The 21,305-nt window shown below is 37.1% G+C and overlaps 1 protein-coding gene across 2 annotated transcripts in view; it reads left to right on the top strand.

Annotated features, from left to right (window-relative positions):
- Positions 1–21,305, top strand: part of ATG5 (autophagy related 5) — a 78,971-nt gene that overhangs the window by 11,463 nt on the left and 46,203 nt on the right. For both annotated transcript variants that reach the window (XM_065631632.1, XM_065631633.1), the window contains exons 4-5: positions 3,717–3,795; positions 9,715–9,877. In XM_065631632.1, coding sequence (XP_065487704.1) covers positions 3,717–3,795; positions 9,715–9,877 — 242 coding nt within the window. The remainder of the gene's footprint in view (positions 1–3,716; positions 3,796–9,714; positions 9,878–21,305) is intronic.

Genomic DNA, 21,305 nt, shown 5'->3' with positions numbered 1-21,305 from the left:
TGTGCCCATGTAGGTGAACAGCAAGGGCTAGTAATCCAAACACAGGACAAACCTTGCCGGTCTGTCTGCAACTTCTTGACAAGCAGCAAACCTCTGTAGGTAGCGAGTTTGGCAGATGGGGGAGGGCTCTGTCCCCTGTAGGAGGGAATCTCTTACTGCTGTCACTTCTTCCCCTGGGTATGGATGTGCTGTTCAGGTTGCTCTGATCCTTTCTCAGAATTTGCAGCCAACCTTGTCTGCCATTGAAGCACTGACTGCAGGTGGAGAAGGAGCCTGCCTTCTCTTGCCAGAGGTCGCAAGACTCTGGTCTTCCCCATCTTCAGAATCTTCAGTCACCACTGCAATGACTGTAGACACTCTTTCTGTGTCTGGACGACACCCTCTAGCTTGTTGCCATCCTCTTGGAGCACTCGCACATGGCTTTGAGCAGAGTTTCTGTCCACTTTCTGTGGATTGTGCTCTAGCCCTGGTAGTTGCATAGGTGTCTCTAGTACCAACTGGATGGATGCTTGACCCTTCCTAATTAGGAATCAGTAGAAGACAAAAGGTCAGAGCACCATTTGATCAGGCATAGCTGACATATTATTTGAAAGTGCTAGAGATTGCTTTAAAGATCTAAGAAAAAAGTATTTCTTACTGAATACTAAAGGAAATGGTGGACTATTTTCCAGTGCAGCCACAATTTCCCTCAATGAGGCATTTGTTCATAGAAATACCTAAACACCAGATTTTGGCCACTTGATACACTTAGTTTCCCAAACAGTTCTGGAGCATAGGATTTTTTTTGTCCTGGTTTTATCAGTTCATGTCACATGTCCTACTGAATTACCACAGTAAATTATTCTGGTCTGAAAAATGACCTACCAACTTATACTGTCCCTTTCTGTCCTGGGTCCAGAAAGAAATTGTTAGAAGAGTAGTAATTTTCCTTACTGTCCATCTGTCACTTTCAAAAGGATTTTAAGTACTTAACGTGGTGTTTTCCAGGACTTCTTTTGCACTCTGAAACCACCTTCCGTATAATAACAAAAGTAGTAATAAATTTAAAATGGCTGGAAGTCAAGATGCTGATGCACTTCTATAGATTGAAGACTTTCCAGAACCAATCATTATTCTAGCAGCTTGCAAAAAAAAAAAAAAAAACAGCTTTATGGTGTCTTGGACATTTTCTCTTTGATATTTTTCCCATTTGTTCCTTTGAGAAAGTTCTCCACAGTCTGCCTGTTCTTGGCTCCCACTCTAGTTAACACCAGTTTGATTTCAACCATCCAATAATATTTTTCCAAAATAATACCTTTCTGGCCTGGATGTTTCCCTTTGCTGTTGTTTGGTTTGGTTTTGGAGAGGGGAGGGTAGGCAGAGACAATCTTGAAAGGATTTCTTGGATTTTTGAATTAGCTTTTTTTTTTAATTCTCCTGATTACTGTAGATTCTAGAGAGCATTTGTGTATTTCTCTAATTGGAATGCCTATTTTTCAAATAGAAGTTCAGAAACAGCATTGCAGCAGTACCACTGGAAGCAAGATCTTTAATGAGGGAATACTGGCTCATAGCACCAGGTAGATACATGCTTAAGGATGGAGTGAGGGGGTGTTCATGAGGTTGGGGGTGTTTTTATGCCATGTACAGATTGACAAGTCCTTTTCTTCTCAACTTTTCTCTTTGTGTCTCACTTAATTCTCTGTCCTGGTTAAGAAACCAGGGTTTATTATGAAGGAAATATGGTGAATAGCTTTAGTGTTGTTATACGGAGTGCTATTGTTTCCAGACTCTTAAAAATGCTTGTAACTGTATCTCAAAAAGAAGTGAAGCACAGCATTATGTACAGGCATCACTTAAGGCTTCTGTTTGCTTGAGATTAAATGCCAGTGTGTGAGAACTGGAATTTGAAACAGGACATGTCTTATATGTCAGGATCGCTTCTCTCCTGTTACGAACTTTACTCTTAATGGAAGGCTGCACTTCCGAATAGAAAACAATTTCTCTCATGGCTGATAGTCTTCATTAATCTCATGTGTTCTCCCATGGAACAAAATGAAGTTATGGCTGGCCTCTTTCAAAATAAAAACTATCAATCATGCAAAACACAAGGATTTTACTGGGGAAAGCTTGAGTACACGAAATTCATTTTGTAATCTAAACTGGGTAGAAAAAAATAGAGGTAGGCCAAGAACTGACGCGTGTTTTTGTTGTGGTTTGTGTTTTTCTTTTTTGTAGCTATCTGCTTTGTTGTATAAATTGAAAATAACTGAAAGTCATTGTTCATCTAATTATCAAAGGAAATCTGATTTTTGTTACTTGGCTCACCTGGAGAATCACTCTTTCATGGAACTCTTGCTGAATCCCTGTTGATGTACTCAAGACATGATTAGCAGTTCATAGTAAAGTCTTGGTGCTAAAAACTTGAGCTTTAGCAATGAATTGGGATAAATCTGGATATGCATTATCTATATTCTTTTTTCCTGTCAGGAAAACACAATTCTACATATTTCCCCCTATTCTTTCTTTTAAGAAGTTACAAATGCAATAGTAAGTTCAAGAATTATAGTACTGTTTTGTTTTGGTTTTTGTTTTGCTGTTGTGGTGGCTTTGCCTTAGCTTTGGGGTTAGCTCACCCATAGAGGGTGCTAAAGCACTGTTGAGCGAGGGTTTAGCAGGTCAGGAAATTGGCTTAGCACAGCTGCTTTTGGAGTAATACTCTCAGTTATTGCTATCTGGACTCTCAAAACTTATATACGTGTTTGGCTCTGCATCCTGTGATCAGTCCTATTTAATTCAGTGGAGCTGCTGAGTTCGCGGTTAAGTGTATGTTCATCTCTTTGTAGGATGAAAAGCTAGTAAGGCTCTTTTAAGATTTTTTGAAAGATAAAAGAATGGAGCTTGGTATGCTGAATTAAAAAAAAAAAAAAAAAAGAAAAATCAAAATCTTGCCAATGTCTGCTTGTGAGGAAAATTGCAGAAGGACCTTTTTGGAGTGTTGGTGGAAGTTTTGTGTATGTGATACATATTCCTTGTGTTGCTGGAGGCTGTATCTTCTGATGAATTTAAAGGAGACAAAGCTATAAGAAGTGAATATTTGGAGGAAGCAGCTTCTTTGTATAACTCCTTTAATCCAGAATACTGCTGAAACACAAAACTCTGATTAATTTTTTTCTCCCTTTCTATTCTTCTTAATTAAATAGTAAAGAGAGAGAATTCATCTGATCTGTCCTCTTTCAGCCCTTCTGCTGATGTGTTGTTTTTTCACTTTACCTACTTATTGTCTACAGTGACATCAGGCACATGGGAGAGGGAAGAGATGTTAAGGCTCAATGTGGTATAAATCCAGGGCTTTTAAATGTGAAAGCATATAGACTTCTGTGTCAGACAAGCTGGTCCTACCATTATCAAATTTTTAACTGAAATTACTGTTTTGAGGGATTCCACAGGGCAGCTGTAGGCCACTTATGCTGTTGTGAAACTAGCAGTGTTTTGTGGGCACAGCTTGGAGACCACTGTTTTAGATATTGAATGTGTAAATTCCAGACTTGATTCTACCAGAAATTGTCAGTCATTTATACCTGCCTCTACAACTTTTCTGAATAAGCAATAATGAATATTAATTGGTGGGGTCAAACAGCTTGGGTTTTTTTTCATGTAAATGTGGGTATCTTAACTGCTGTATGTAGAATTAAATGCACAGCTTTTATGTTCATTTAATATCTCTTAATTTTTAGGCATTACCCAATTGGTTTGCTGTTTGATCTTCATGCATCAAATACAGCCCTTCCTTGGAGCATCACAGTTCATTTCAAGGTAAAACTTAAATACACCTTTGGTTAAAATCAAGCATAAAGCTACATGAAATTTGGAAGCTAGGAAGAAGTTTCACAATTGTTTTATAAATAAATGGATGGTATGACCTTTTCGAAGTGGAGAATGTTCCTTCTTCAGGGATCATCGAAAGTTTTCTGTAAATCTACAGGTATTTTCCATGAGATTGTATGTGCCTTCAAATGACCTTCCTTTGAAAATTATTCTATTATAATCTGAAAACCCAAAATTGTTTTTCGTGATAAGTTATGAGACTGTCAGTGCAATCAAGTGGATATAAGGGAAGAGCTTTCTATATTGTTTTTAATTCGGTCAGCTTGAGTTGACTGAAGATTGAGAAGACTGAGAAGTGCTCATCCACACAAGCATGGATATGAGATACTGCAGCAATCCCTGAACTCAGGGAATGCTATTGTACTTCATGTGGGTCCCCTTTAGAGAACTGAGTGAAATGAGTTTGGTCTTGTGACAGTTTAGTCATAGGAAAGACATTATTTTGATTACGCATTGTAAAACCATTAGGTATGACTTCATAGTGCAACTGATCTTTGCTCAGAAGAATATTCGTGCAGGGTTAGCTTTGGTGCAGGGTTCTTTCATACTCTGAAATGTGTTGAGAAGGTAATCCTGGGTGTGTTTTGAAGTCAAAATCACAAGTAAATATCAGGGTATTTAACTTTGAAATTTTAATTTCTCCATTTAAAAGAAACAGTGCAATAGGAAAACTGATGCAGAGGAACACACTGAGTTAATAGGCTTGGCTTTAGTGTGTGAGGTTTGAGAAGAAATGAAAAGCAAACTGAGAAGCAGTTGTGTTGAACATTTTCTTTGAAACAGTTCTTCTCTTGAAGGTGTTTTAGAAAAGGTCTTGCTAACAGAAGTAGTCTGATACTTTTTGGAGGTGTACACCTAACACAGCCTGAGACTGTATGATTATTTTTACATATTGAAACTTTTAAAATGACTGACTGAATGAATCTGAAGATGGGGATGTTTTTGAAACCATTATAATTGCTAAACTCTGATATATGTGAGAGCTGTGGTGAAAAAATTTCCCAAGTGTTTTGAAGAAGCTGTAAGGTATCTAGTTTCATAAATCGTGATTTAATTGTTACACATTCTGAGCTCTGGAAGATTAACAGTGGCAATGTGTGGATGTTGCTATCTCAAAGTAGACCCATCTTGAGAAATAAGTTGCAGCACCACAGTGCTTTTCAATTCCATGTATTAATGTAAACTGACTTAATGTCCTTGCATTGGTACTTGCCAAAGGATCAGCTAATTGAAGTTTATGTCAAAGGTGTACATAGAAGATCAGCAGAAATAATTTACTGCTAGGGCAGTATTATTTTAAAAGCTGCTGTAATTTAATTTTTAAAAATACAACACCTTGAATTAAGCACCTGCTTAATCTCTTTCTGGTTTTGATGTAATCTGAAAGTTTATTTAATTAAACCCCTCTTAATCCTTAAAGTCAAAACATAACTGAAATCACAGAATGGTTGGGGTTGGAAGGGACCTCTGGAGGTCATCTAGTCCAACCCACCTGCTAAAGCAGGTACACTCGCTTTATCAAAGTATGTCAAAATATTGAAGACATTTTCATGTGTTACAGTTTCTTGCAGATAAATAGTTTAGGTGTGGGATTCCTACCTGGATTGTTCTTTTCATTTTTGTGTAGTTATTCTTCAAAGAGCCATAATTTTTATTTGGCTTAATTGAGCAGTGTTAGATTTTTTTGGAGTTTGACTTTTGCTGTCATGGCTTTCTTTTACCAAAGCATGCAGGCAGCAGCAGATAGCTCTAGAACATCTGTAAAGAGTGTTTGAAGTTAGAAACATGAAAAAAAGTTTTATTTCTGGTCAGCAGAGATTTAAAAGTTGACAGAAACTTGTGATTTACCTCCTCTGTTATTCATGCAGACCAAGTAATAAACACTTAACCATTTGCATTAAAGGAACGGTTCATTCATTTGTACTTCTGGTATGCAATACGATAACATGCATTTATATCTCTAGTAAAGCTGAAATACAATTGCCTTAAATAGTTGTAGAAGGGTGAGCTTGAGCAGAGTACTAAGGTCTGAGAATCATGAGAAGCCGTAGTCTGGGAAATTGCTTTTGTTACGTAGGTGTGGCCTTATGGGAAGGAGGGAACCTTTGTCCCATCAAACTCACCTCAGGCAGCTCTGCAGCACGCTTAGCACTATCCATGTTCTCAGCGTGGTAACCAGCTCTCCAGGTTTTGGGCAGGAGATAGGAGGTGGTGAACTGCTCTGGAAATAGTAACAGGAAGAGGAACTCAGGTGTGCCAGGGGAAAGGCTGATGTTCTCCCTCTGCTGAAGCCCTTATCTGCTGGAGCCTGGCTCTCCATCTGTGACCTGATATAGAGGAGGAGAGACTGCATCTGTTTTTGTATAACTGTCAGCTCAAAATCGGGTCAGGTGAAGTGAAAAGGCATTACTTTTCCTTGTAGTGTATGGATAAATTGTGGAACTTCTAGGAGACATTGTGGAAGCTGGAAGTATAAATGAGGGGATTTTAAATTAATCTGTTTTGAAAAAAAGACGGCTGATAGTAACTAAGCATAAATATATGGATGCTTCCCCTGCCGTTGGATGTGTTCCTTCTGGTTTTTAATGCCATATAATTGATGGAATGTTCGACAAACATTGCCTAATGCAACCAGACTGTCACAGTATAAACTGATGTTTTGTGAACTGGAACTGATAGATAAATATGGGTGGAACGGAGTTATGAAACCAGACTGTTGAAATTACCTGCCACGTTTTTGAAACAGTTTTATGTGAGAGGTTGTTTAGTGCTCTTGTCTGTACAGATGATACCTACTTCTTTATGACCAGGTGCTGCAAGTGTCTTACTGGTATGTGAAACAAAACTAGTACTACTTGAGCTTTCTAAGAAAATCAGAGTGAACCCTTAACTTTTCTTTCAAAGATACAGAACATGGATGGAGTAAGACATCACCAATAAGAGTACTTGAATTAAAGCACCATATGGGATCTGTTAAAACTTTCTGCAAATCTCATAGTTGTGTAGCCAAGGGTGGCTACCAGCTTGTTTACAATTGTTTCTTTCTCTAAGCAACTGAATAAAGTTATTTACCTTTGATCACTATTTCTTCAAGTAGAAAGAAGGCAAGTAGAATTTAAAACAAAACAAATCCCATGTATACATGTTCTATATTCAAGTAGAGAATTTATTATTCTGTGACCTAGTTCATAAATCAGTGGGGATGCCATATTTTCTCTTGGTAGTCTCGTGTAGGTGAAACTGTTTCATATGCTTCTTGTAGGCACAGCAGTGTTGTTTTCTAGGTTATCACTTTCATGTTTAGGTTTTGCAGCTTGTGCTCACAGTACTGCATAGAAATGTGTCAGTGTTTTTCTTCTAAAGAAAAGAGTAGACAGCACTGAGGTTGTAGGAGTGCTTTCCAGTCTTCTATGGTGTTGTTCCCTAGAAGCTGGGAAAATTAATCCTGTCATACCTTTGTACTAGTGTGGCTAGGTTATTTCTACTAGTTTAGCTAGCTCTGACCAGTTTTAAGTATCTCCTTCCTATTCTGCAGACCACGTTGTGTATGTTTTGTGAAACACATACCCAGGGAGTAACATTCCCTGTAATTTGAAGTTCATTGGAAGAAGTCAGCAGGGAGATGCCTACCTGTAGAAAGAGGAATGTCCAAAAAAAGACCCCACAGTTCAATATTTAGACATATGTGTGATAAAACAGTTGTAGCAAAACTTGTTGTTTTCATGAACATACCTAAAACTTCAACTTTTAATTGTGAAAGTCAGTTTCTGGGTTCCCATATTACTCGGAATTAGGTACATCCCACTATTTCATCTTTTTTTTTTGAGGCTTGCCAGTGTCTCGCTTTGAATTCTTGTGTATAAAGAACTTTTTTGATCCTGAAGTTTGCTATTTCTGACTGCTCTTTTCTTCTGGATTGGTTACCAGACTTTACTTTTTTTATTTGAGCAAGTAAGTGAAACTTCTAAAAGTATTTTACAAGCCTATACAGATGTCAGTTGGCAAGTAACAATCCCAGTAATGTTTTCCATTCATCTTGGGCCCAATTATACCGAGACACTCAGCTTTGTTAGAGGAGAAAGGGAGCGAGGTCTGCCCTAGAAGGAGAACTTTCCTTTCTGTTCTGTCCTCTTTCATGTCTTTATACTTGGCCATCCTCATACGAGAAACAAGCTTTATCTCTGTCCTTAAATTTCTAGACAGTTCTACGTACATCAGTCGTAAGTAACAATAGCACTCCCTTTGGGCATTCAACACCAAACCGCGGATACTTCAGTGGAAAAGATATTAGCAATCTTCTCTTCCCTTTATACTCCTGTTTTTGGAAGACACTCATGATCCACAGTTTCCAGAGTCTGGCTTCACTGTCATAAGGAGGAACCACTATATGAAATTCCATGATTTAATTTCCAGCTCTTTTCAATAACCTAATGAGGAGGGGACTGTCATTCTTGTCCTCAGAATTTCCTTCAGGTAGGGCAATCCCCAGCTCCCTTCCATGTTGCTAACTGTTGGTGGTTCTTGGATATTTAGAGTTTCTGTAGTTTGAAGCAGTCTTCATTATTTTTCCAGGTTTTATGTGGAGGAGGGAAGGTATGGGTTTTTCCAGCATTGTATTGTTCCTACTGTGACATGCTAACTATGTTGTAAAACCCTTTGAAAAATACCCCGTTATAGGTACTTGTATTTCCAAAATGATTTTGACAGCCCCTCACAAAAGCTTTTTTAAAAAGCCAATTTGTAATGGGTTAAGAGGAAAGGTCCTCTTGTGGAATAACAGATGAGAATTAAAATATAAAAGTACGTGGCAAGCTCTTGTTAAGAAGGGGAGTACTGATGATGCTGCTCTGGTTTGGTTCTGGGAGTTTGTGCCATTCAGCGTAATCATAAGCAACTGTGAAAAGATGATGAATAAGGAGGGGATGAAACATTGTGGGTTTTTAAACTTTTGAAAACTAAGGACAACTAATTTGTGACAGTGAATGCTTGTATTATGAAATGGCAAATGATACTAAGTGTTAGAAAATTAGAAGAACAACCCTAACTGTATACCTCTGTAGTGCTGAACTTCTAGTGAGCTAATTTCCAGATTTTTTTTTTTTGTACCTGGACAAGATTTACTACTATATTTCCTTAATAAATGACTTAGGAAAGGTAGCTGTCATTTACTGAGGGGAAGAAAGTTACCTGAGGAGTGGCAATGCTGAATGCAGTGTACCAGCTCTAACCAAAGAAAAGGGAGATGGAATCAAGCAAGGCCCATGAGCTAGTAGTAGGCACGTGTATTAGATAAAGTTGGAGTTCACAAGGACTTCTAGTATATTTGAGAAAAATGTTTGTAAATGGCATGTATGCTATAGTTCATGTGTGCTATAGTGGATGATGACACTTGGAGGAAGCATTTTTTGATGGCCTGCATAGAAATGGGTGCTAAGGCGCCACTGAGAGCCAATAAGAGTTGTGTGCTTGTCACTTAATCCTCTCACTTTTCTCCTGTTCATTGCCAGAGAATTGAACATGTACTTGAAAACATGATAAAACTAATTTCCTGAATTTTGATTTTAAGGGCCTAAATACATCCACTGATGTATTTAAATGTATTTATCAAGTTTAGGTTGGGTGATTTAGAGTATTTTGTGGTTTTACAGAAAATTGTTCAACTTTTGTTTTTTACTGATAAACCTTTCTTGTCAGCAGACTGAGAGAATGGTTCTTACCTTCTTCCATAAGCAAAAGATTCCAGTGTGCTTCTTTTGTATGAATATAAGCCTGATAAAATTATAATTTCTTCATTTTCTAAGGTGTGTGATACATTCATTTCTCTTGATCTGTCTTTTTTCTTTGTAGAATTTTCCAGAAAAGGATATTCTACACTGCCATTCTAAGGATGTGATTGAAGCTCATTTTATGGCTTGTATAAAAGAAGCAGATGCTTTAAAGCACAAAAGTCAAGTCATCAATGAGATGCAAAAAAAGGATCATAAGCAACTGTGGATGGGATTACAGAATGGTAAATCTGATTAATCAAGTATTAATTATAATTAGGTCTAGCATGCTAATAAATAATTTTCTTCAAATTTTAGTCATGTACAGAGTATAAAATGTCATTGCAATATTTTAGTCTAATGTCATAGAAAAGATCCGTTGTTTTAAAGAAGTCACCATTTATGTGATAATCCAAATGTGGCTTGAGTTATTCAAGGAACTAAATTGGGTCATGACTCTGTTTTAACAAACTAAATTAGCAACACAAGCGAAATAGATAAATATTGTGTCCTGTACTTTTGTGCCACTGATGGTCTTTATTTGGGAAACACCTGAGGTACAAGTGTTGTTCACTATTAACCCTCTTGGACTGGACAGTAAAAAAGGTTATCTCTTCTAGTTTATGTTAAGGACTGTCACTGATAAACAATACAGGTAAACTTTTTAAAAAGTCTCCCAGTAGATTAGTAATTTTACTTTTCCTTCTGCCAATTTTTTTTTTATTGCTGATATTGGCATGGCTTTCATGAAGATTTCTGTATAGATAAGTGTTGACCTGAAAAAGTCATCAAAATAATTCAGAACAGGATATTCTAAAATAATTCGTGTTCTTACTTTGCACAGATGGCATGAATTTGCAGTGCAGTGCAAAATATAACTTCTTTTGTTTTTAGTGTCTCCTCTTTCTTATTATGGTTCTTAGAGGCCTGTAAGTTGAAAAGCTTTGTAAGTGTTTTAGAAACTGCCAACTGGAATGGGTGGCAATGCAACTTTCAATGCATCTTCCTCATCTCCTGAAGCTGTCATTATATTATTACTGGTAAATTTATTTTATGGAAGATGTAAGCATGAAGGTGTTTATTCTGTGTTGAGATACAAAATACTAAACACTTTGAATTAACATCTTCCCATATGTTTATACGAAAAATTAAAAGAAACAGGAGAAGCTTTGAATGCAAAAAGACCTGAGGCATGTGTTTGCTTTAGACAGTGAGGTTCCAAATTAGTTTGGGTTTAATGTGTGTGTTTAATGACTGCGTGGGTTTCATAGGTTTTTTTTTTATTGTTTAGTGGTACTGCCTTTCATATTAAAGGTATTCCGGTAATAATTTTGGAGGTCGAATGCTTATTAGAAACTCTGGTTTCTATTTTTTTGTTTAATTAGGGCACAGTTAGAAATTGATGTATTATCTTAATTTGCCATTTGAGTGGTAAGATCTTGAGGGATGCAGTACATACCTGCAAAGTTTATGAGGTAAGAAATTGCACTTTATCTGATTCAATTCAAAGTACTTCTTGAGAGATTCTGTTTTGTATAGATATTAGTCAGCAAACTGACTGGTGATATATTCACTTTTGTGAATAGCAGTAAATAAAGAGTTCTGATCCACTAGAAGCCAGAATCTGTATAAATACAGATGTTTCTAAAGCTTACATTGTTATACAAGTCAGTTTAAACTGCAATTTTAGTAATTCTTTTAAAAATATAGTGTTTTGCTGTAGCAGTATGTGTCTTGCAAGCAGTTTAGTTCAACAGAAGAGCAAAGTGCTGTGCCAGCATAATTTTGATTTCTATTTCAAGAATTATTAGCTTTATTGCAAAAAGAAATCCTGTCACTTAGTCCTGGTGCTCAAGTGTTCCCAGCAGTGCACTGTCTGCGCTCTTTTTATTAGTGCTTTTTAAAATTAAAACCAAAATACCTCTAATGTGAGTTATGAGTATAATGAGTTATGATGTGAAGATAATAATGGCAGAAAAGTTGACTATGTAATGAAATGGCATGAGTTAAGGTTCTTTTCTTAACCAGAAGTTCTAGAACCTCGATACCCTTGATATGTAGGGTAATAGAACAGATATGCTGTGTGTTCTTTTCGTGCTCATCTTAGGGTCTATTTTTAGTTGATTATTTGTCTAAGAGTATCTTCAGTAGGGAAACCAGAATTTTACTGTTTTGCTTTACAAGGTTAAGAACAGAGGTTGCCTAGCAAGGTTGATTTCAAGAAGGTTTCACTGTACTTAATGAGAAATCGCACCTGTGCAATCTGACACCTAAATGAGAAGTTTAAACAATCTTTTGAATACTTTCAAATGCTAATTTTAATTTCTCAGCTCTTCATAAAAGAGAAACAAGAAAAGCTTGTGAAACCAAGAAAACTCTTTTTAAGCATGTTGTATCTTTCAGTGTGTTTTTATAGGCTTTCGTTTGAGATGTAATAATTTTCAGCCTCTTTGTGAAACAAAATGAACGACCACAAAAAAGAAAAGAAAGCAGCATTTGTGATAACTGCCTTGTAAGCGATGATACATCTGCAGGCTTTTTTTTCTGTGAAACTTCAAAAAATTTTCTTCAGTTCTTAAATATAGAAAGTGTTATTTGTTTAATGAGTGATAGCAATACTTACAGGATATGTATTAAACTTATGATTTTGGAAAACAAAATCCAATTTTGCTTGTTTGGAGAAATGTAACTACCAATTGCGAGTGTGATTTATTATCAATGTTTATGCCGGGAAGGAAGTACTTGAACAGGTAGTGGGAGAAACTTTCCAGTTGCCTGTAGATGGCTTTTAGGGGAAGAGCTGTAACAGTGAATTTGTGGCAAAATCTTGTGCTGGTAACAGCTGGTAGGTGTTTGTAACAACCTTTACATCCCTCCTCCCACCATTTCTGCTTTTGCATTTATCTGCTACCAAATCAGGAAGGTAAACATGCTTTTCCATCTGTTGCTTGTGCTGTGGTTTTTCTGGTTCTTCAGGCTTCATTTAGCCAACTTTTGTCCATAAATCAGATATTTCTTAGCTAGAGCACTTCTTTGGGATGGGTACATTGGTGTTGCCCTAATTTTGACCAGTGTTGTGGATGTCTGACTGTGTTAGGGAAGCGATACAGGCAGGCTATACAGCTATACTGACCTCTGTTCCCTTGTACAAATTGTTAAAATACTTTGGTCAGAATTGATGGAAAGTGTTACTACTGTTCTTGCTTTAATAGTATTATGGCCATTTTTATCATCGGTAAAGAGGATTTTCAAGTGGGTATTTTTTTCTTGCCTTTTGTATGGAAAAAGAAAGGCTTTCAGCTTGGAAACATTAAAACTCTGTGGGCCTAGTGATGACTCAGGATCAAACAAATGAAATCTCAACTGGTTTTAGAGGGAGAGCTGTATTTTTTGCATGGTTCAAAGACTTAATATCTATAACTCCAGTATATAATGGTTCTGATAAAGGAAGAGTGTTTGGATTCAACACAGCTGCTTTGCATCAGTTGCAGAGAGACATAAGCAAGTATGCCATGAAATTTTCACAGGCATCCTTTATAACCGGTGAAGACTAGACTTAGTATTTCTGATATTAGTGGGGGAAATAAACAGTAAAAACCCATAGCCATTTTTAAGGCTTCTTTATATATTATAAAATATAATGAAGTCATTATTTTACTGAAAATATTATGGAAAAAGAATGTAATGCTCATTATTATGAGAGGGCTTACCAAAAGTTAAGTGGCCATATTGAGTTGTTCTTATTAAAGGATAAAAATCCTGCAGACATTCAGAGTATGCAATGTGTTATCTCTTAATGCATGTCATCTCTTTCTTGTCTTACTGACAGAATCAGGCCTGTGTTTTCTTCTGTTTCTTTCTAAATCATATATAGACCAGTTCTGGGGTTTTGAGAGGCAGAAGTAACTTTTTTTTTTCCCTAGGTTATGACATTCCTGTTTAGAAATGTTTGAACTGCCAAAAAGAAACAGTGTCACACATTATCAGCATCTCTTCTGTGCTGTGTGCACATGGCCCACTCAGGTTTGCTGTGTACGTTCCTGTTCTCTGTAGAGAACTGCTGGAAGCAACTCTGTTCTTTGCCTCAGTCTGAGATGATGAATGTGCTTTGGTAGCTGAACAAATCCCTGTAGTCTTGACCGGTCATTTGAAATATAAGTTAGGCAATATGTACTTAGGAAATTTTCAGGAATTTAAAAGGAGAATGAATGAACAAGCCAACTTTTTATTTTAAATCACAAAGCCATCTTTTTTTATTCTTCCCTATATCCCTACCAAAATCTCTAGAGATTTGGTTAAGTGTGAAGAAAGACTAAACAATTCTTTTGAGCCTTGAAAATGTGTGTATTGGTTTAAAATTACTGGATTTTTTTAAAAAAAGTCATTACCTTCCTGGGGTGGTGGTTAAAATTTTCTGGAAATGCATCGGGTTTTCTTATAATTAGCATCACTGCCTGCTTATTCTGGAGTTAAGATAGCATGGCATACACCAAATGTTGTGGTTGCTGATATTATGGAAAAGGGGGTGCGGTACAGACAGATTCAAACGGCTTCGCACAGCCAGTCCATCACTGTTCTGTTGCTGGGCTGCGCTCAGACAGACTGGACCTGCAGGATGAACCAGATGCACCAGAGCAGGCCTTCCCAGGGAGTTTTTTGCGGTGGTGGTGGTTTTTGTTTGGGGTTTGATTGTGGTTTTTCTTCTGGTCATGGACTGTGACCTAGACTTCAGTGTGAGTTCTGAAATGTTTACTGGCTTGTCACCCTTTCTGCACAAATGACTAAACTCATGCTCCACCTTTGTGGGTGCAGCATCATGATTCTAAGCTGCCGTCCCCCCAAAACTGGCTTTTACCCTATTACTCTTCTGTGCTGGCCCAATGCCCACCTACATGGCTGCCCTTTGTCACAGTGCAAAGGTGGGGAATTGGTGGCAGCCTGAATTCCCTCCGTGGCTTTCTTTGCAGAGCTGCTGGGTTGGTGAGGCCAGAGAGAATCCGTGGTTCTCCGAGGAGAGCATGAACTTCGTGAAGGCAGAAAAGGGAGGAAAGCAAAAGGCAATTCAGTGCCCACAATGCTCCTTTATACCAAAGTCTCCACTTTGAGAGGAGGTTGACCAGAGATATGTAGACAAAGATAAGCTTTCTAGTGTTCTCACCATCTCGTGTTAGATGTCCATGTGTCTAATGAAAACAGCTAAACTCTGAGGGAGGAAGCTTGGAGGAAGCTGCATCTTTGACACGGGTAATCTGCCAAGCATGTAATCTATTCATATATGTTGGAGAGTCTGAATTTATATACCCATTGCAGTTTCAAAGGCTTTGTGTTTTATCCTCATTTTGACTCTCTTCCTCCTGGAATGATGCCATTTCTTCAGAAATACAGCCACCTTCCAGACTTGCTACTGAAACAGGTGTGCCTTCCATCTTCAACCCAAATCACAAATATGCTTGTTCTGTACCTTCACTGCCTCTCTCTTCATTTTTTTTTTCAGATGTTTGCTAGACTTAGATTCAGATTGAGAGAATCTTTGACTGTATTTCTCTAAATCTATTTTACTTAGGTGTAAGTGATGCAGAACTTTTTTTTCTTGCCTCCTGCTTTCCTTCTTCCCTTCCCCCTCAAAATGTCACTTCCTGAAAGATGTGTAAGGTCTAACTAAATTTCAAAGTAAAATATCTCTAAAAACCAGACTTCATTTTTAAAATTAACTTTCTTTAGTTGTTGAGGGTTTTTTGTTTTGCAATTTGAAATACTTCTAAATTGCTTTCTGTTAGTAAACTCTTGAATTTGACAGATGCATTAATGTAAAGGTTCTTTAACTTTTTAGAAAAGCTGTATTTTAGAAAAAGTGTAGTACAGAGAAAGCAAAGTAGGTTAGTAAGTTATACAGAGATATGCTGCTCTGCTCTACTTTCATGTATATAAATGTAGCATAATCAGAGGCAAAGAAGGTATTAAAATATCCAGGCTATCTAGACTTGGAGCAAAGAACTGGAGGATGGGTAAAATTGTCAGGTGTTCTTTTCCCTTTGACTTACCCAGGGAAGTCTGTAACAAGCCCTGCTGCTCTGTTCCTATACAACCTGTGGGTTCTGTGTTTCAAAAATGGATGACATGTTTTTGTTCAATAGTCATCAGAGCTTTCTTTTTAGCTTCAGTGACATTAGCAACAGAGATCTCCTGCTTTTAGGGTACACAGAAAGCTTAAATTTGGTAGGATATATGTGTTTGCATATTTGAATACAGGAAAGTAGTCCATCTTGATGATTACCTTCCCCTGAACCTTTTCCAGATAAATTGATGACCTAGAAATGAAGGGAGGTGGTGTTAAGGAAACAGTGTACTTAAAGTGAAACTTTGTTTTGTGATTACATTTGATAAGAGAAAAGAATGTTGGTAAGGTATAGCTTACTTGTGTATATTAACAGAAGACAGAGGGGAAAGGCCTTTTTGGATCTGATAATCTGAAGTACGAAATGCTGCTTTGTCATATAGTTTTCAAAATGTCTTGTTAACCTGCAAAACTAAAGCAATATACTTTTTTCTTTATTGTCAAACTACTACTTTGCTATAAAAACTAATGAATAAATTACAGCATAGAAGTAAATGTGTTAATACACTGATCTCAAACCTAACTGTACAGAATAAGGAGAGGGATCCTCCACTTTTTCTTGGATTGCATCTTTAGCTCAATTTATAGTGTGGCTTATGAATTAATTTTTTTTAACCTAGAATTCAGAGCTAACTACATAAGGAAGTTTTTCCTAATTGTGCTCTGGTTGTGAACACTGCTGTTGGAAATTTGTTATAGTGCGTATAGGCAAGCCGAGTTGAGTTGATTTAATTAATTTACACGGTAATAGTACTAAAAAGGGAGTGACAGACCTAGGTAGCCAACTCTGAGGCCCATACCATGGTACTTGACTATTGTTAGTACTTGAGCTAGTTAGCACAATGTTTACTTTTGCAGTGATCCCATATCTTATTTAGTGTGGACAAGCCAAGTAAAGCCTATTTGGCTTTTACTTTCAAATTTTACGATCTTTACTGCTTTCATGTGCTATTATATAGCAACGCGCCGGCTGAATGCAAATTTGGAGGGTATATAAGATCAATGGGCACATCGTGCAATCAAGATATTTCAGGTAATGACTGTTGTGTAATTACAAGATGAAATTATGACTACTTCAGATATGTACATTCATGTTGACTGTTGTTACTTTATCTGTGACATGAAGAATATTTCAACATATTTATGTAGCTAGCTTCTGTCACATTAAGGTCTTATCTCTCCGTATCCAATGATTAGTCTGAAAAGACTAGTGAACTTGTCTGCCTTCTTCAGTGGTGGATTTGTATTATATGCCATGATCTGTCAAAATAATCAATTAACCTATGCATTTAATAGCAAGAATATTTAAACTGTGGGTGATGGCAATGTGTAAAATAGGAAAGAAAACAAAAATCTTAATGTTTTAATGATGCCATCCCAGTATTTCAAACTGTGTTCTCAAAAGGCTGGCACTGAACTGTAGTAGTCAGTAGGAGTCAAATATGTATTGGAGTCTTGATAATCATAATTATCTGTGGGTTTTATTGTACAAGAATAAGAACAATGAGTTTAGATGGCCTAAAGTCATTTAGAGACAGGTCTTCAAATAGCTGAGAAATGCAAGTAACCAGCTGTAAATACTGTTTCTGAATAGTACGGTACAGTTAGTTTTGAAGTGTTTAAAATATTTATCTTTCATCAACAAAGCTGCTTCATGCTTGAGGTATACTGCATAAAATTGAACTTTTTATAAAACTGGGTAAAATTACTCCCCAGTCAGCAGAACTATGTATGCATGTAGAGTCTTAGTCTTCTTGGAAACAATATGGAAGTAGAATTGATATTTGAGAAGACTCCTTTCTGGCTCTACCGGCCAAACACAGTGCTTGTTAAGAGCACGAGTCAGTAGAAAATATACTTGCTTTAATGTTAAGAAAATACACTTTGTGTCCTTGACTTGCAACTGTAGCTCTCTGTACAGTACAGTTTATTATGGGTATGTGATGGGTTAAACCCTTAGTGAGTTGATTTATGACTAAAAGAAAACATTGATGGACAGTAGGGCAGATCTGCCATGCGGAGGGACGGTGAGGAGCTGGAGCAGTTGTCAACCAGGAGCCTCCTGGAGCTCACAGACACAAGTGCAAAGCCCTGCACCAGAGACAGGAATAACCCAACACATCGGGACAGGCTCGGGACTGACTGGGAAGCGGCTTTGTGGAAGTGGGTAATGGTGAACAACAAGCTGAATGAAAAGTCTGTCCTGTGGTGTTGTAGAGATGAAGATTAACCCGGGAGCTGCTTTAGCCCTTGTGCCCCCCAGAATCAGCCACATGGTGAGTAATTCTTCCTTTGGCTCAGCGCTCGCAAAGGTGCACTGGGAATGCTGTGTCCTCTTTGGGACCCCAGGACAAAAGAAATGTGGGCAAACAGAAAAGGGTCTAGCAGAAAAGAGTGGTGGAACTGCCTTGTTTAGTCTGAACATGAGGGGGCTGAAGATGGATCTAGCAGGTGCTTTCCACTACCTAAAAGGAAGGCTTATAGAGCAGATGGAGTCAGACTCTGCTCAGACATGCCTCCATTGGCAGGGGAATTGGGCAATTGCAAAAAACAACCAAACAAAAAAATACAATAAAATCCCCTCGAAAAATGGTTAACAGTTGTGACAGGAGGAAATCTGATGGGGTATTAGGGCAGGGGAAGTGAAAGTGCTTTAGCGGAAACCTGTGGAGATGGTCAAAACTTGACTAGGCAAGGCCTTGAACAAACTTGTTTAACTATGTGTAGACAGCTCTTTTTTTTTTTTTCAGGGCGGGAGCTTTTATTCTGAAGCTTGCTCTCCAAAGGCACTTCCAATCTTAAGTTTTCCTATGGTTCTGATACATCACTTGGGGAGTCTTTGGCCTCTTAATTAATGCTATGTTTGGTTCTGCCCAAGTACTTCTAGCTGTGCATAATTTCTGTGGCTCATACAGTTATTAGACAGTGGTGAACCACTGATAATAGACAAAAGGTTTGTATTTTTTAAACTCAAGGATTGGACACATTTTTATGCAAGCTGCAAATTGGTATTGCTTGCATAGAGCTAGAGATACAATTCCATTCCAATCATTTTTTCTTTAAGGTTATGTAATTAGATGGCTTTAAGAAGAAACCATGAATAGTTCAGACAAAAAATTGTGTGTATATGCTACCCTGAGGGCTACACCTGTTTGTTCACTTTTTTGACTTTCTAAAAAGATATTAGAAGATAAAAAACATTAATTACCATTTCCTTTTTTAATTTAAGCAATCTTGAGTTTCAAAGAATGATTGTAAGACACTAGCACAAAATACACTAATTTTTCAGGTTGTATGAACAACATTGTCCCCAGGTCTCAGCCTGAGAAAGAAGCCCAGCCTTGAAAATTTCAGGCTGGACTAATCCTTAGTTGAAACGGTGTTGTATAAAAAGGTTCAGCAGTTACTGTCTATTAACAACAAGCTGCTAACAACTAACAGCAAGTTACTAACAACTTTTTAATGTAACAGTTATAAATTTGTTTTAATTTCAGTGATTGCTAAAGGATCTCCAGTCTTGCTTAATGGGGGAAACAACAATTCTTCAAGTGTTTCCCTGTTACAGTCTCTCTTTAAACTGTTTATAAGAACTCTTTAAAAACATGAACAAGTTCAGTGATAGGTTTCTGAACATTAAATGCATAATATGGCATGCTCTATTTGTTAATTTATGTTTGAGGTTTAATTTGGTGCTTGCTTAATTTGTGTGCTGAGATTGTTATGGATGACATTAAGTCCGTGTAATTTTGCGAAGTCTTGCTATCTCTGTATATTTAAATATGTGTTTTCAAAGCTGTTTTTAGATTCTGTGCATCTCTGTAGTACTGAAGGCTAATAATGTCTGTCTGGTGTTTGGACATGCAGTGACTGCATTTCTAATAAATGAATGTAAATGTAAGTGCCTTAGCTGGTAGTTGGGAAAAAAAAAATCTGGATTTCTCCTCCATTATTTGGTTAGTAACTTCCTGATCTTTGACATATAATACAAGGAGAAAAGGGTTTGTATTTCACTTTATGCAAAGTTATATAGCAACTATCTCTGCTTATTTAAGAAATACGATTAGTAGAGTCATCTGAAACGTTTATACTGTCACTAATCTGGCTTCTGTTTGAATCCTATTGCCATTAATTTAAATATTGTTATTCAGATATGAACATCTGCCTTTTGCAAGTACTGGGTTTTGCTAATACAGAAACTCTTTTAACACATTGGTCAAGCACTTTCTTAAAAACAGATGGATTGTGGAAAACAAAAGTAATCAGATTTGACTGTTACAGGAGTTTAAATCATGTAGACTACTTAAGCTTTTCATGAGGGAGGGAGATGAGCGTGTAAAGTGCTTTTGCTGATGGGTACAGAACTCTTCCTTGTTTACTGGCTTGATGAAAACTCAGTTTTGTTTTGATTGTCAAATTTCCGGCCAGCACCTTCTGTCTTTAAGTCCTGTCTAGCCAAAGCACTAATTAGCTCTTACAGCTTGTTGTCGCATTAATGGCTTCCTTAAGTCTGTTTTGCATAAATAGGAGACGCTGACACACAAAAATGGGCAAATGATTAATTCATTTGCTTATCTTTTCAAGAGGATTGGAGGAGAGTGTTGGACGATGTTGGTTTTGGTTTTGTTTTTTTCCCTTTTAAGCTTTGAGTCTTAAGGGTCCTGCAAAATTAGGTGGAATTATTTATTTATTTAGGAGCTTTAGGATTCTGGCATTTAGCCAATGTTCCTGGTATATATACCAGTATGCAAACTGGATAGCCTTTTCCTGCTACTTGCTTTAAAAAAATTGTGTTAATTTTCTTACAGCCAACTCAGTTTCCTATAGTAAAAATATTGTATCCCTGGAAAGGTGCTTGGAGGACAGCAGTGTCAGATTATGGGGATGAATTAGCTTCAGGCAGTCTGTAGATGTCTTCAGACAGTGCTGTACACATGGTGGAGATGTGTCTTAAGATGTCTGACTCCATTATGTCTGGCTAATTTACTAGAAAGTTTTTAATTCCCAGGGATATCAGGTGGATTGACAGAACATACTTGATTATGAAATGCAACAACAAGTTCATCATTCAACTGTTGCAGATTTATTGCCGTTATATTTAGAAACTACAGAAACTATTAGAAATTTAAATATCTTGATAGAACAATAGATTGTCTTGAATGTTGACTGTGTTTAGAGAATAATCTGAGAAGTATAAATTTGTAAATTTACCTGCCTTAAATAAGATTACCTATATGATTTCTGGCAGGTGAGGAAGCTGGAATGAAGAACTGTACGTTACTACTGTTTAACTCTTTTTGTCCTTCAAAGATTCCCTTGTGTGCCATGTATGCCACAAGGGACAATACAATTAAGCTCCTACCGTAAGTCTGTTACTTGTTCAGAATTTCTTATTCTTCCAATCCATATGATGGGGTGCTCATCTCTGTGTAACTTCGAAGACAATAAGCTGTTTACCCAACTTTCCTAGTTACTGTAATATGAGCATTAAACAAGTAAATGAAATTAATGTTAGTTTTATTTTTGTTGAGATAGGATGTCTCCAAATATGTAAATTCCTT

The sequence above is a fragment of the Caloenas nicobarica genome, chromosome 3 (assembly GCF_036013445.1).
Source record: "Caloenas nicobarica isolate bCalNic1 chromosome 3, bCalNic1.hap1, whole genome shotgun sequence".
NCBI classification, from domain to species: Eukaryota; Metazoa; Chordata; class Aves; order Columbiformes; family Columbidae; genus Caloenas; species Caloenas nicobarica.
Note: the sequence above shows the minus strand (reverse complement) of the source record. Positions and strands in the feature narration are given on the sequence as shown.